Source organism: Lutjanus erythropterus, chromosome 4 (assembly GCF_056507025.1).
Source record: "Lutjanus erythropterus isolate fLutEry1 chromosome 4, fLutEry1.hap2, whole genome shotgun sequence".
NCBI lineage: Eukaryota > Metazoa > Chordata > Actinopteri > Lutjaniformes > Lutjanidae > Lutjanus > Lutjanus erythropterus.
The window spans coordinates 16,990,468-17,005,362 of NC_139320.1; the positions used below are offsets into that span (position 1 = coordinate 16,990,468).

Consider the following 14,895-nt stretch of genomic DNA (forward strand, 5'->3'; position numbering starts at 1 on the left):
ATCAGTGGGGTTATTCACTTTGGTGAAAAGAGGCCTCATTGAACTGTTCAAAGACCCAGGCAGGGAAACAACCAGCACCAGTGTGTGTGTGTGTGTGTGTGTGTGTGTGTGCATGTGTTTGTATGTGCGTGAGAGTGATAGTTGTGATGAAAGTGCAGGAGTGTGTATCTGACTGTGTTCTCCACCACTGCTTAACGGTTGTAAATTGCGCGGCTGCAATTTCCTGAGTGCAGTACGCTCGCTTTGTCCTCTTATGTGCAGATGAATAGGCAGCTCCTCAGCTGTGATGAAAGCCTGCAACTGCATCTTCTGTGCGTGTGTGTTTCAGTGTCTCGGTGTATATTCATTTTCTCATGAGGAGTGTATCAGCTGTGTGTGATTTTTCTGTTTCTCAGTCTAATAACTGTGTGGTCTCACTTATATTTTCTCTGTCCACTCATTACTGTTCAAATCTTTTTTTTTATTATTATTAGTTTCTGTCTGTCTGTCTGTGCCTACCTTTCTGTTTCCCTGTCTAACAGACTGCACCGGTGTGACCTCGCTCTACACTCCTGATGACCTAACAATATAATCTGCATGCTCAGTGAAAGTGATCCAATCAATCGGCCTCACACGCAACACAACCTGAGCGTGTGTGTTTGTGTGTGTGCATGAGTGAGCAGAGGATTAAAGCAGGCCCTAAACTGTGGTACATCTTACACCTGTCCCCTGATTTTGTATTTTCCAGTGAGTTTTAGTTTTCTGGCACAAAAAGGAATAAACAAGGTCAACACTGTACAGCAGGCCAATTCAACTGGCGGCTGACCCTTTAACAACCTCATCCAGCCCTTTCATCACTTATAAATATGAAAAATAAGTATATCATTGTGACTTTTTATTTTATTTATATGACCTGCTCACATTCTAAGTTTGTGGGTGTTCACATCTTAATTATAAGATCATAATTTTATTAGTCAGTCAATATTATAATAGTAGTCCATTCAGAAGTCACTTATCAATTTAAAATGGTCTAACTAACAGCAGAGGGAATTGATGGAGTCAAACTGAATGGAAAAGATATTAAATGTACATTTATCAAAGTAACAAGCTACTTCAAATCTAGGATTGTAAAGGTGCTTTGTTTTTGCCTGTACCTTTGTACATAATGTATCTTTTCCCATTGTGGAAACTGTTAATGTAGAGAAAAAAATAAAAACAGGCGTTGTTTTACATGTCACATTCCACCTATTTTCCAGACTTTGTGTCTCTGTCCATCCATATCTATGTGTGTATATAAATCACCTCAGCCTCTCGTGTGACCTGGTTGGCTTTGTAGCTGTGCATGGGGAGAAAAGAGGTCATGGCTGGCACTCAGATGGCGGACAGCCCTAAGAACTCTAGTTGGACTAGCTGGATGTCCCACTGCTGGCCCAGCGGTAAACCTCCGTTACATCCTTACCCGACTAAACCCTGCACACACACACCCTGTACACGCACTCGCTCACACTCTATGTCCTACACTCTTGCTCTACAATCTACCCTGAGCCACAACTGGATGCACATGGTAAACCTTCAAATATTGTCTGAAACTGTACCAGTCTCATGGCACTAGCCTACTTCTGACTGACTAGAAGGACCATGTTGGACCTGGACACGAGGGACACTGCCATCGCCTCAATAAAGCCTGAATAAACCTCTAAACCCCCACAGCCTCCCCTCTATTACTCACTGTAAGCCGCCACTGTTATCTCTTTCTATCCTCTGAGACATGTTCTAAACAATATGGGCCTGGATTCATTTCACTAGTACACACACACACACACACACACACACACACACACACACACACACACACACACACACACACACACACACACACACACACATCTCTTCAAACTGCTGCTTTTGTATTGTATGCTTTAGTTCGTAATGAACCAACCCTTTACCTTATTACCAGCCATTTCCCAAAGCATAACCAGTCAGTTTCTAGGTTTACGTTTTCTTTCTGGTTCATTAAAGGACACTGAAACAATGTCTGTCAACAATGTGTCTTTTAAACTTAAAGTTACATTTTAGTCCAAGTTATTATTTCTTGTGAGTGCTGAAAAGTCTCACTGTTGTTCAAGTCAGGTCAAGCTTATTTATATAGCCCAGCACCAAGTCTCAATGGGTTTATCAGGCCTACATTAGCAACAGTTTCAAACTCACTACAAGCTATTTCAGAAGAAAAGGGAAAATAATACCTTTTGTTTTAATAAAAGAAAATAGCAAGAGAAATTACATCTCCTTAGATGACTGGGGATGGAGTAGAAGCCATGAGTGGGAAAAAGACATTTACATAAAATGAAAAATTTAAAAATTAGTTGAAATGCAAAATTCAACAATGTGATTCAAATCTAACAGTAGGATTAAGACCGATCAATTGATACTGTAGTAAATACCAGAGGTGTGGACACAAGCCACATGACTTAGACATGACTCACAAGAGTCATGAATTTGATGACTTTAAACTTGACAAAATAAAATAAAAAAAAGGCTTACAACTGAAATTGGACTAACACCAATCACTCGTGAATTCATATGAACTTGTGTCTCTTTACTTGAACTGGACTTTGGTTCAGAGACTTTTGCAACAAAAGTGCTTTGATTAAGATAAGGAAATATCAAGATTTTGGGTAGGTTTAAGCAATAACAGAATGTTAGTTAACTTCATTTCAGTTAAAAATTAACAAATAAATCTCATGTCACTGCTGACTTTTGAATGTTGAAGTCACTATGATTGGATAGTGTATTGCAAGGTTGCCTATTTTTGTGGAAAACAAATTAAATACGTTGTCTGTTAACATTATAATGATACTTTTTTAAACATTTTAATGCTCTTGCCAGGTATATTAATTAACAAGATTTTCTCTTTATGTTAACAAAAAATGTATTTCTGTCTGCATTATATTTCCTTCAAAATGTATTTGCTTGTATATAAATGCAATTTCTTGGAGGCAGGACTGGACGATTATGTACAACACGTCCATACAAATAGTGAGGTTTTACATTGACCATGCAGTGATACTGTACATCTCAAAAAATAAAATTAAGGTGACAAATTTATCACTGTGATGGATACATTTACATACATATGTCAGTGAAAGTTAATTTTCACAGCATGGCTTCCTTGAGTAGATTTAAACTCATAGACTGTATGTGTACAGTGCATTTTGGGCTGAGAGGGTAAATCATTTTAACTGTCAATCGGAGATTATAGACATTTGATCTTGGAGTTTACAATGTGAGTGATTTGGATTTTGCAGGGATCAGGGTGAGTTAGTGATCTGTGTCCTTTAAGTAAAGGTAAGGGCTCAAGTCCTCATAACGGGAAGGATTCATATGCTGAAGTGTTCTTATGTGACTTAAAGACACTCAAAACCCTCCTGGTGAGAAAGACTGTACTGTCGCTGACGCTGCATACTGATGTCCCTAGAGGTAGGCGTGCAAATAAAAAAAGAATTTCCTCTGTGCTGATCAATAAAAGGTATCACATTATTGTATAAGAGAGAGTGTGTAGAAGATGAGTGCATGCCTCTCAACAGGGAGGAGTTACATCCCCAGACAAACAACATGCCATTTTTTACTTTGTCTGAAATGGGTTCTTGTTTTCCTTTGATGTGTCCTGCAAAAACTGTTTATGCAGGGTTGAAGGGAGCCAACTGGGAGAGAAAAAAGGTCATGTTTGAGTGTATAGGAATGCAGTGTCTATTCGATTTATCCTCTGGCAGATTGTTGGGTTCAGATAAGGATCAGAATCTGATCATCTAAAATACTATGACAGATGTTCTCAATTACAGATTAACTTCATTTCTGCACCACAGATTCTCTGTGACCTCAATTTCGCCAGAGCCTCATTTCACTGAAAATGCACAATTTTTACTCTTTTGGTTACAAAAATCAACACAGCTCCCTTTCCAGGAATTTATGAAAACATATTTAATTCATTTTTCAGAGTAAAAATAATTTAGAAATGATACATTGACACTGCAAAAAGTTTTCATCAGTCCTGGATTGATATAACTTTCTCAACAAACTTCTCTCTTCATCTAAAGAAAGTAAGGAGACAATATGTAAAATTGGATTTTAAAGGATTTCAGGCAACTCTGACAATATTAAACTGCCAGGCTCACCACATTCAAGTTATGTCTCCAGAGTGCTGTATATAAATGTTTGATATATCAACTATTTTAATGACTGTGACTAAAAAAACAGTTCCAGGAATTAGAGTCACAGGTGGTGCGAGAGGAGAGTGAACCCAGAGCTTTTATTGGAGCATAAAAAAAACACAGATATTCAGCAAACGGTTTGAAGAGGATAAACAACAGCTTGTGAACATAAAACCATTGTCTAAATCTATGTATGTATGTGTTTTGTTTTCAAATAAATGTATTATTAGGTGTGTGTGTGTGTGTGTGTGTGTGTGTGTGTGTGTGTGTGTGTGTGTGTTAGTGTGTGTGTGTGTGTGTGTGTGTGTGTGATTTTCTGGATTATCTCACACCAGGAAAAGGTCAGAACGTTTGATCGCAATAACAGAATGATGGACAGATTATATACACAGAAAACAATGCATGAACATGCAGACACACCCAACCACACACACACACTCCACTGAGCTACATGCCTACATGTTGTAATCTGGAGATCAGCTGCTCAGGTAATCAGAGTAAACAAACAGGACTATGACCACAGCAAGCCTAAAGTTTGAACAGGGATTGCAGATATAATAGCAACTTTATAATGGCTATGGCAGCTTTATAATAAAAACTATTTATAACATGTAACCGTCAACATTCATTGATGCATTAATGCTGTTATTACCAGCTTAGGAGAGGGAAAAAATGATATCAGATTGGTATTGGCAGATACTCAAGGATGCAGTATCATTATTGGTATCAGACATGAAAAACTGGTATTATCCTCTCTGCAGTGTAGTTCAATACACTTTACTGATAAACCACAGACTTACAGTGAACTACACTGAATGTCATTTGCCATTATCCAACTGTTCCTATCACAACTATGGGCAATGAAGGAGCAAGAAATGGTCAAGTAGTCAAGCTTGATTTGATTGGCAGGGCCAGGTATGACACTGACAAGCGGTGAGACTTCGCTTTTACACACATCTAAAGACTGGTATAAAAACATGATGTGGTGCTAGATTAGAGCACAGGTCAGGTGCGCCATGTGATAGGAAATAATGGTTTGGCTGGTGATTTGTTTCTAGCAACACATCTCAGTGTGATCACTCCGTAACTGTGGCTGTCTGCTATTTGGTGGTGGGCAGACAGTCTACAGTGGGTTTTTAGGTTGTTAGAGCATATTCTCTGAAAACAGCTGGCCGCTGCAGTCAAATACAGCGTTATGAGGGCAGCATGAGTGAATCAAAACAGCAATGTTGTGGCTGGAAAACCAAAAACACAAGCTAAGATATGCTATAAAGTGCTGTGACCCCTTCCACATTGCACATAATTTTATCCATTGTTGAAATATCGTCCATTCTTAAAAAATATTAATTGTGGCCACTTTGAAAAAGGGAGAGCATTTTAATGGAATGATTTGGTTTAGAAATTAACAATTATAATCTGTCCTTTGCAGTCATTAATTTAGAGATGAAATGTCTCAACAGAGTCTAGATGCACCAGGCTGGCTCTCATACTTGACTCATTAAGTTATACAGTCTAAAATGGAGAATCAATCAGTATGTAGGCTTTGGGCTATAAACCACAGGGCTATGTCTTGAACAACATGGCAAGCATCAAGCAAACACACAATGGGATTAAAGTGGGATACAATAAACCACTGAGTTTGCCATGTCAGAGAAACCTGTGCACCTCGTGCTGTGGCCTTCTAACTGTGCTAAATAAGTTGCATTGTCTCCTGTCATCTGAACATGGTATTCAAATTTGAACTGAGAGGGATCTGAGCGATCGGAGTGCACTTGCTAAAGTGCTAACACAGGTTGTGAGGGGTGTGCAAGTGTGCAGAGCTCTGTTCAGTAATTCTTAATGGCTTTTAGCATCAAGTGTAATCATTTATGACATTCTCTTCCTCTAAAATGACCTTGTACTTGTACTGACGCCCCACACAGCACTTTATTTCATCACTCACTTTTCAGATAGCTCACCAAATTCACACACACACAAGTGGACTGCAGAGCTATTTGTTTCTTGCTGTGTGTGGCTGCATGGATTTTGTGTGTCTCTGTATGTGTATATAAATTTCATATGCACATTTAAAAACTTGTGTCTGCATCACTGTGCTTGCACCCAATGTTCTCATGTATAGGGGCCTTAGTATGTAATGTATACGTGACACAATACAATGTGAAGGCATGACATGATAGCACAGTGACTGTTACGCAGCCTTCTACATGTATCAGCTCCCATCATTGCTCACCTGGCATCTAAAAGTCTCATGCATTCATCCGTGAGTAAGTGCCTTTGCACATTTGTGTTCGCTGTTTGATTCTAGTTTCTTTGTAGGTATTTCTGCATGAAGACAACAGTAAAAGCCCTTATCCACAGGTGTGCACATGGGAGCATGACTCTGTAATGAGTTCATTTCCATGTATGGGAATATGCATGTCAATTTTCACACTTCTATTGTGCACTCTGCATGCCTGTATGTGTGAAGCTAGTAAATATATATATATATAAGCCCTGCATGTATGCATGTGGATCTGTACTGCATTTGGACCAGCAGTCTGTCGAATGCCAGTTTGTGTGTGTGCCGGTATATGTTTGTGTGTGTGTGGTGAGAACAGCTGCGATATAGAGCCTGTCGTGGGCGTGAGGTAATTAGTGCAGAAGATGATTGTATTATTTGGACGGCCGACCAGCGCCAGGGTTCAAAGTGAAGGGAGGCAGGTGAGCTTGTACGGCCTGCAGCTGCATGTTAAACAACTCAAATGGAATCACAGAAGTCCCGCAAGGGGGGAGGAAGAGTGGGAGAGAGAAGGAGAAAGGGAAGGTGAGAAAAAAACAGAAAGAAAATGAGAGTAGCAAGCCAGGAAGGGATGATGGTGAGAAGCCAGTGAGACAAAATTAATGCCAATAAGACCTAACTGAAGTTGAAATCAGGCAGTGTTTTTGTGTGCAAATCAGACTGCTGCCAGCGGATTCACAACAGTAGAATGAGCTTCAGGATGGTCTTTGTGGTACACTTGATATATTGTTTTAAAGATACAAAAGTGCCACATGACATTGTTGTCTTGCAGGCTGCAGTACAAATGATAGAGTTGTCTAGTCTATGGACACACCTTACCTTACCTCATCTCAAAATCAAAAATACTCTTACCTGTAGTGGCATTTATCTTGGTATTTATCTATTATCTAGATAATGTATATAATAATATTTTTTGGTGTGACTTGCAGAGTTTTGAAGATATTGTTCGTAGAGATGTCTGCCTTCTCTCGAGTATTATGGAACTGGATGGCATCAGCTTGAGGTGCTCAAAACACCAGGAAATAAAGCTGAAAAACTCAATAGTAATGTCTACTGATTACTTGAGATCATCCACAGACAGACCTTTCTATCTACCGTGATCAACAGTATCACTGTGCAGAAAAAAAGTGTGCATCTTCTCATGGATGAAAGGCTTGTGACTCACACCGAAACAATCTAGATGGATAAATAGCACAACAGGTAAGAGGAAAATATGTATTTTTGATTTTGAAGTTACCTTCACCCTTACTACCCTATCTAAGTGACTACAGTATAGTCATCTAATATCTACAGTATAGCACAACTAATATCTAAAAGGTGCGTTCAGATGCACCGGAAAGAGAAATTTTGTCTTTGTGCACTTTTGCAGTCTTTTTTTTCCATAAGTAGTGCAAATATATATAGCACATTAGGGTTTTCTCCTTTAATGATAATTGCGATGATGAGTGAGAGCTATCGCTGTCATGTAGCTCTGCTGGCTGTCCCTCAAGCCCCAGAGATTCTGTCTCTGTGGATGCATCTCATCTCAAGTTTTTCACCAAGAGCAAATGTGTCCTCATCCTAATTTTGGGCCACATATCTCAGTCTGTGTCTATTCACCTCTCTTTGAATTGTTCCGACTTTCTATGCATTTGTGCAACCTCTGATATTCTCTTTGCGCTGTATCTGAGCACACCTTAGTATAGATCATCTTCTTGTGTACCTGCTTTGACTGTAATGGTGATGTTTGGAAGCAGCATGGACATCCACATGATGCATATACAGTAATGTTGAATTAGAACATAAATTACATGCATCTCAGTAGTACAATATATATCTCAGTAAGCACCTAAACAGTGCTCTGCAGCCCTGGCTGTCTACTTCCTCCTGCTGATCAACATTTACACACATCACATTTGTTGCAGCAATACTCTCATCACAGTTAATAAGAACCAAACTAAGTTGCAGAACTCTGTTGGTGGGGTTCAAATATTAAAAGTATATTTTTTATCACATTCCTTTAATTCAGCACTGCTTCTCTGCTGAAGAAGCTGAAGGGATGCTATGTCACTGTGACTGAATGTGTGCATATTAAGTAATGTACACTTTACCTGCTCTGGCTGGTTGGCATTAGACAGTGGGATCACCATCCAGATGATGTTGAGGTTGTTGAGGGCAGCGCTGGTAGTGAAGGAGCAGGGCAAGACAGCTGCTTGGCCACGGGCCACCTGGATACTGCTCTGGGACACCGTCACATCCAGCGCCCGCACACACACTGCAGGAGGAAGGAGGCAGTGTCATTGTCTTGATGCACAATGGATAAGCACATATAGTATCAAGGCGTAAAACAAGACAACAAAAAGAGAAGAGAAGATATCTAAAGTAGAGTCTGACTGATATAGAATTTTTGAGACCAATACAATATTGATTTTAGATGGAAATGGATGGAGACCAATATACTGAAATTCTGAGCAGGAATGAATCAGACCATTTCTATGAGGATTGTGTGCTGACTTTGTACTGTGCCCTGATTTTGCACCGATATTACTATGCCAAGGTAAGGCTGTTTTCTTCTTAAATAATTTAATATATACAGTTTCAACCAACTGTAGAAAAGAGCACTGCAAGAATAATTAATAAAGTAATATACAATAAATAATAAAATTAATATAAGGATAATAAATAAAATGTTACATGAACATCAGCACTGTTGTGTTTTCCATTTCATTTTCCAAGTCCATGCTGGATATTTTAACATTGTCAGTCAATAAGGAGCAGGTTGTAAAACAAAAAGCATAGCTTCTCAGCATTTACATCTGCCAGGGAGCATAAACTTTCCCCACTGTGCTAAATACAATCACCCAAAGAATGATTTTCTGCATTATATGTTCTGTGAAAGACCATATCATATCATTGCAGAAAGGTCAACATACAGTATACGCTAACATCAGCCCAATATATCAGCTGATCAATATACTATATCAAACAGGCTCCGTTTGTAAATGTAACAATTGCTAATCTCAACAGACGCATCTCTCCTATGAATATTTGCACTTTGTGAGAGAAGCTAGACCTTCAAGTTCAACATCTTTCTATGAGCTATTTGACTTAAAGATCATTTTTATCAGTGATAATGAAAAACTTCAGTGTGTTAGAGATAATATAAGCTAAATCTCTCCCATGTACACATGAATGTATTTTAAGAACCAAAAAGTCATGCTTAATCTCTCTGTGCATCCTTTCTCTGCTTCCTTCTAATCTTTACAGCAAAACAAACATGATTTCTGAACTGAGCTCCTGTTTTGAAATGCTCTCAGCAGCTAAACAAACATCTAGACCACACTGTGAAGGATCACATGAAATATGTAATAGTTAAATGGGGAAACACGATAGGCTGTCTCTTGAGTTATTCATTTCCTAAAACAACTTGCTTCTTGCTGCTTTCATGGGAACACACTCTGTATCAATACATACTAAATGAACATGACAAGAGGGGATAGTAATGGTTTTTTAGATACAATTTGCTCTTTCCTCTACATCTGCAGCATACTAAACAGTCATGATAGCTTGTTGTTTTTTGCAACAAAGGTCTGTTTTATCATAGTAAGGAACTGGGGAGCTCCTTTCCTCATCTGGGCTCAGCTGTCAGCCATAACAGACCCACAAAGACAGATATGTACATGCAGCATCCTATTTCTAGAGCAGCTAAAGACATTACAGCCTAAATTAAGTTAGATCTCCCCCGCAAGCATGTATCCATGTCCAAAAACCCCAATGGGAAGTAATCTTATCTAAAAATGTTGAGGAGGATGATGGCACTGATATGATTACAGATAATTGATCATGTCCTGTGAATCGTCCTTGTTAGTGATAATTTAAGATGATGATCTTGTGATAAGCCAATGGTAGAAGCTACCATCATGTGACTTGTGTGGTATATACGAGTCAAGCCAGATGTCAAGTGCAAGGAATGACCACATTGCATAACAAAATATATCCATATATCAAGGTGTTTGTTTATTTTTAGCAAAATGTAAGGCGTTTTTATTCTGGCCTCAAGAGACGTTTCTGTCGAATTTGGGTTTTGAATATCGCCGTCATATTCTAGCTGACAGACTGCCTGTTGCTTCTTCTCTGTCTGTCCGAAACCTGCTGACTTCCTACGCTTTCCTTCTGCTGGCAGACACCACACGCCCTGCAGGCTCACTGCTGGCAGAAGGGAGATAGACAAGGCTCGATCCACTCCGCTCAGTTATATACATATATAGAAATATACATATGCATTACATTCCACTGGAATGTCAATATGGATCGTAACAGTATCACTGTAACTCGGTTGCTTAAAGACGTCAAGCAGCATTGCAATCCACTAAACATGTACGTCACAACACAGCTAATGAGCTCCCATTACGCCTTATGTAAATCTTAAGTTGTCATTGTAAATATAATAAATAACAAACTCTAAGGTCACTACTCTAATCTGATCTTCTTCTATCCGCTGTGTACACAATGTTCACTTCATGCACAGAATCAATCTATGTTCTTATTGGAGGATTAACGGCAAAGAGGAGGGAGTTCATACAAAAGGTTGTGACCTTAACAAAATGTGCGATTGTATTGGCAGTATGAAATCAGTGTTCATGCTTATTCTCAACTGGCCACATCAGTATAAAATCTGACAGGAAGAAAGAAAGAAAGAAAGAAAGAAAGAAAGAAAGAAAGAAGAGGTCCTAGAGGAATGAAGATAGAAGGAGCATCTTATCGTCTCTAAGCCTCCTCCAAGGCAGCAGTCTCTCAAGCCCACAACAGCTGGAGGGCTCATTTCAAAACACTGGATTAGGGAACCTCTGCGCTCAGAGCCTGTAAGCTCCCACGACCCAAGAAGAAACACACACACACACACACACACACACACACACACACACACACAGACACACACTTCCACACACTCAAAATCACAACCAAGCACAGATAACATCCATGCTGACAAATACACATCCTGTACATACAATGTGCACATATGCATACATATGCCCTCCAACAGAGACACACACATGGTCCACCCACTACCATGCATGCATATTCACTCACATATAACATTTAACTCATCAGTGCATCAGTGCACTGGTGACATGTATGGTAGCCTGTTAGGGACCCATCTGAGAGACATAGACGGCAATGGCTCGACAGCTCACCAGCTAAACTGTGGCATTGCTAGACATTGCCTCATCATTGCACACACTTCTGCCAGCTCTTCAGCTCTACTCCTTGAGCATGTCCGGTAGACGATCGCTCTTCCAGAATAAATGCTGTGAACAGTGAGCCACTCATTATCAAATATGGCCACCCAGATAAAAAAAAGTATTCACTACAGTATGATGTGTATTGTGTAATTGTGAAACTACAAAGAATATAACTCTGCCCTGATTTTATGAAACAGCTCTCAAAGGCAGACCAGGTTTTGATACAGTAGCTGTTACTTTATCCCTTTTCTTTGCCTTTCCTGCTCAGGGCTGAGTGCAGCACACAGTTCTGCACTCTTCTTCATCTTCTGGTTGATGTGCATGTGTAATGTAAATGAGCCATCCATCTCATTGGGTTTACCATCCTCGTTCTCTGTCAACCAACATAATGTTTTCTCTTTTCTCTAGCCCTGAACTGCCCCAAGGCACAACTCAGCAGGACCCACACCAGCCTGACTTACAGGAAGAAGCAAAAACTATTCATGATGCTGACCACCCACTGCCCACAGTTATGTATACCTGTAATAAACGACTGCATTGTTGACTTAATTGGTCACTGCTGTCAGCTGTTATTGCCAAACCATCAAATTAAAAGTATATAATTTTGGTCAAGTCATTTTCAATTTAGGCAACTGCCCATTTACTAGAGACATACGATTTAAATTGACCAAAATATGTAGACTACAGCAGCTCTTTAAATATAGATAATCAAAATGAAGACTTCACCATTGACATAGTTTGCAAAAAAAAAAAAAAAAGTTTGATTATTTTTTGGGGTTTTTATTTTTATTGTGATAGGACAGCTGAAGATATGACAGGAAAGGGGGTAAAGCAGAAGACACGCAGCAAATGGGCCACAGGCAGGAGTCGAACCAGCAGCCGCTGCAGAGGACTGACAGCCTCAATACATGGTGCACACGCTCTGCCAACTGAGCTATAGGAGCACCCCCGTGCAAAATTTTAACATCTGGCGAGTTATCAGTTTGTTTTTGAACTGCAAGCCTTGACATACAGGAGCTTGGGAACACTGTCAAGATGACATTGCCTGTGTCTGTGTTTGGATAATAATCCATAAAGAAAGCCAAGAAAAGGATGCATTTGTTAATCCGCACAGGTAAACGGAAGCCTTTAAGCAAGGCTTCCCCTCCTCTAAACAGCAACTTATCGTGTATCCCCATGTATTTTTCATAATTATCTACACCAGGTGTAAAGCACTGTGGACTTAATCGGCCTAAAGTTTTCTGCACATATTTATATCTATGCTCAAGGACCTCTTGTGGTTTTGGTGGTTCACAACTTTTGAAAAACCCAGAGAAATCTATATATAAATAACATATACAGACATATGCTGACTCCTCATTCCAAGTCATCAACTGCTCAGCTCAATCAAGGATTACCTTCTAGCAGTGCTGGGGAGTAACTATTTACGTTAAATTTAATTGTAATCTGTTACAGTTACAGAGAAAAAATATGTAATTAAATTACAATTACTTATTAAAATATTGGTAATTATAAAGGGGCTATATCAAAGTATCATTTTCGGGTTGACTGTCAGAGTTGCCTGCACTTTGCTTTCTCAAGGCAGAATTTTCTTTCTACTGAACTCCACCTGCCAACCATTTCAAAGTGTATAAGGAAGCATGTGTCTACTCATTAGCAAAAGGAAACAAGGTCTGTGGATTATCTTGAGTTACATGACATCTAGAAAGAGACATTGCTGTTGAGTTTTTCAGATGTATTTTTTTGGCACTTTGAGTATCACAAGGTGAGTGCCATCTAGTTTCATCACACTGAAGACAAAGCAGACACCTCTACTATCCAAAACTCTGCAGCTCACACCGTAAATATCTACATGGAAAATAACACCACAGGCCACAGGGAAAATATATATTTTTATACTGTCCCTTTATTGCATAGTAATGGGGGGAAAAAATGAGGGATCAAGTAACAAAGAATAAAGTTGAGGTGAGGTTGAGATCAGGAAGAGGCTACAGAGGGGCAAGGAGGTGGGATGGGCAGAAAGTTTGAGTGGTAATGGAAAAGCACAAGAGAAGGAGGCGCCATGAGAAGGGAGGGGCATAAGTAAGAAAGGGAATGAACACGGGAAGAATAAATCAGAAGAAAGAGAGGAAAAGGGGAGGAGTAAAATAGAACGAAGGAGGGAGGACACTGCTGTTTCCAGAGAGGCCTAATTGATAAAGTCACCCCGGGCAGTGCTGGCAGTGCTTGTTGAGTGAAGGAGAGAACCAAAAGCCTGCCTCCGTTAAAACAGCTCTCGCTCCTCATTCGAGAGCCAAGTGTCAAAACTGTTGTTGATTAATGCATGAGAAAACCATACACCTCAGAGAGCAGGGAAATCTGTGTGTGTGTGTTTCTGTGCTTACTCACTCACTCAAGCTAAGGTGCAGCCATGATGGGATGGAGAACAAATGCAGGGTGAACACAACACTTCCACTCTCTCACTCACTCAGACACACACACAGACAATCCCTGCTTGGCAAGTCATTTGCATCCTGTGTTTTTATTCATGTGGCTCTTTTATTCATAGGCTTTACTTTTATTTCAGTTTCAAACGGATGCCCCTGATGCTGTGATGTGATGAGCCTCTGGCACAGCTTCACTAGGTGGGCTGGGACACACACACACAGACAGCTACGCATGTATACACATACATACATACACAGACACATACAAACACACACAAAGAAAGGCATCAGCACAGACATGACTACGTATGTAACAGTGAGCGTCTGAATTCTTCAACTTTGACCTTAAATTCCATGACATACTACTGACATAACAATGTCCACGTTTCAACCAAAAAGCAACATTTTTCCAAAAGCTTATAAGCCACTGTGTCAAAACTCTTTACACAGTCTGCATAGCCAACATGCATCATGGCCAAATAGTTGATCTCACCTACAGAACTCATTCAGACCACAAACACTCAAAATAAACTTGTCACTCATAGCACACTGACCTAAAAAAAAACACTAACAAAGGGGAGCATTACACAGATGATAAACTTTTATCTTTGAAGTTTGACATATTTCACTTTATTCATTGTACCTAAGCATTATGTAACAAGAAACACATATTTTTTTTTATATCTTTGCACAGAGTAATTTAGTTGGGAAAAAAAAACAAAGTTCTGAAATTCCAGGGCTGCAAAACAATTATGACAAAAACGTCATCAACATACATAATA

General features: G+C 39.5%; 1 protein-coding gene across 1 annotated transcript in view; it reads right to left on the reverse strand.

The window, feature by feature from the left end:
• The window catches only part of igsf11 (immunoglobulin superfamily member 11), a 130,483-nt gene that overhangs the window by 12,454 nt on the left and 103,134 nt on the right, over positions 1–14,895 (reverse strand). The window contains exon 3 of the mRNA XM_084717116.1: positions 8,556–8,719. Within this exon, the coding sequence (XP_084573242.1) occupies positions 8,556–8,719 (164 nt within the window). The remainder of the gene's footprint in view (positions 1–8,555; positions 8,720–14,895) is intronic.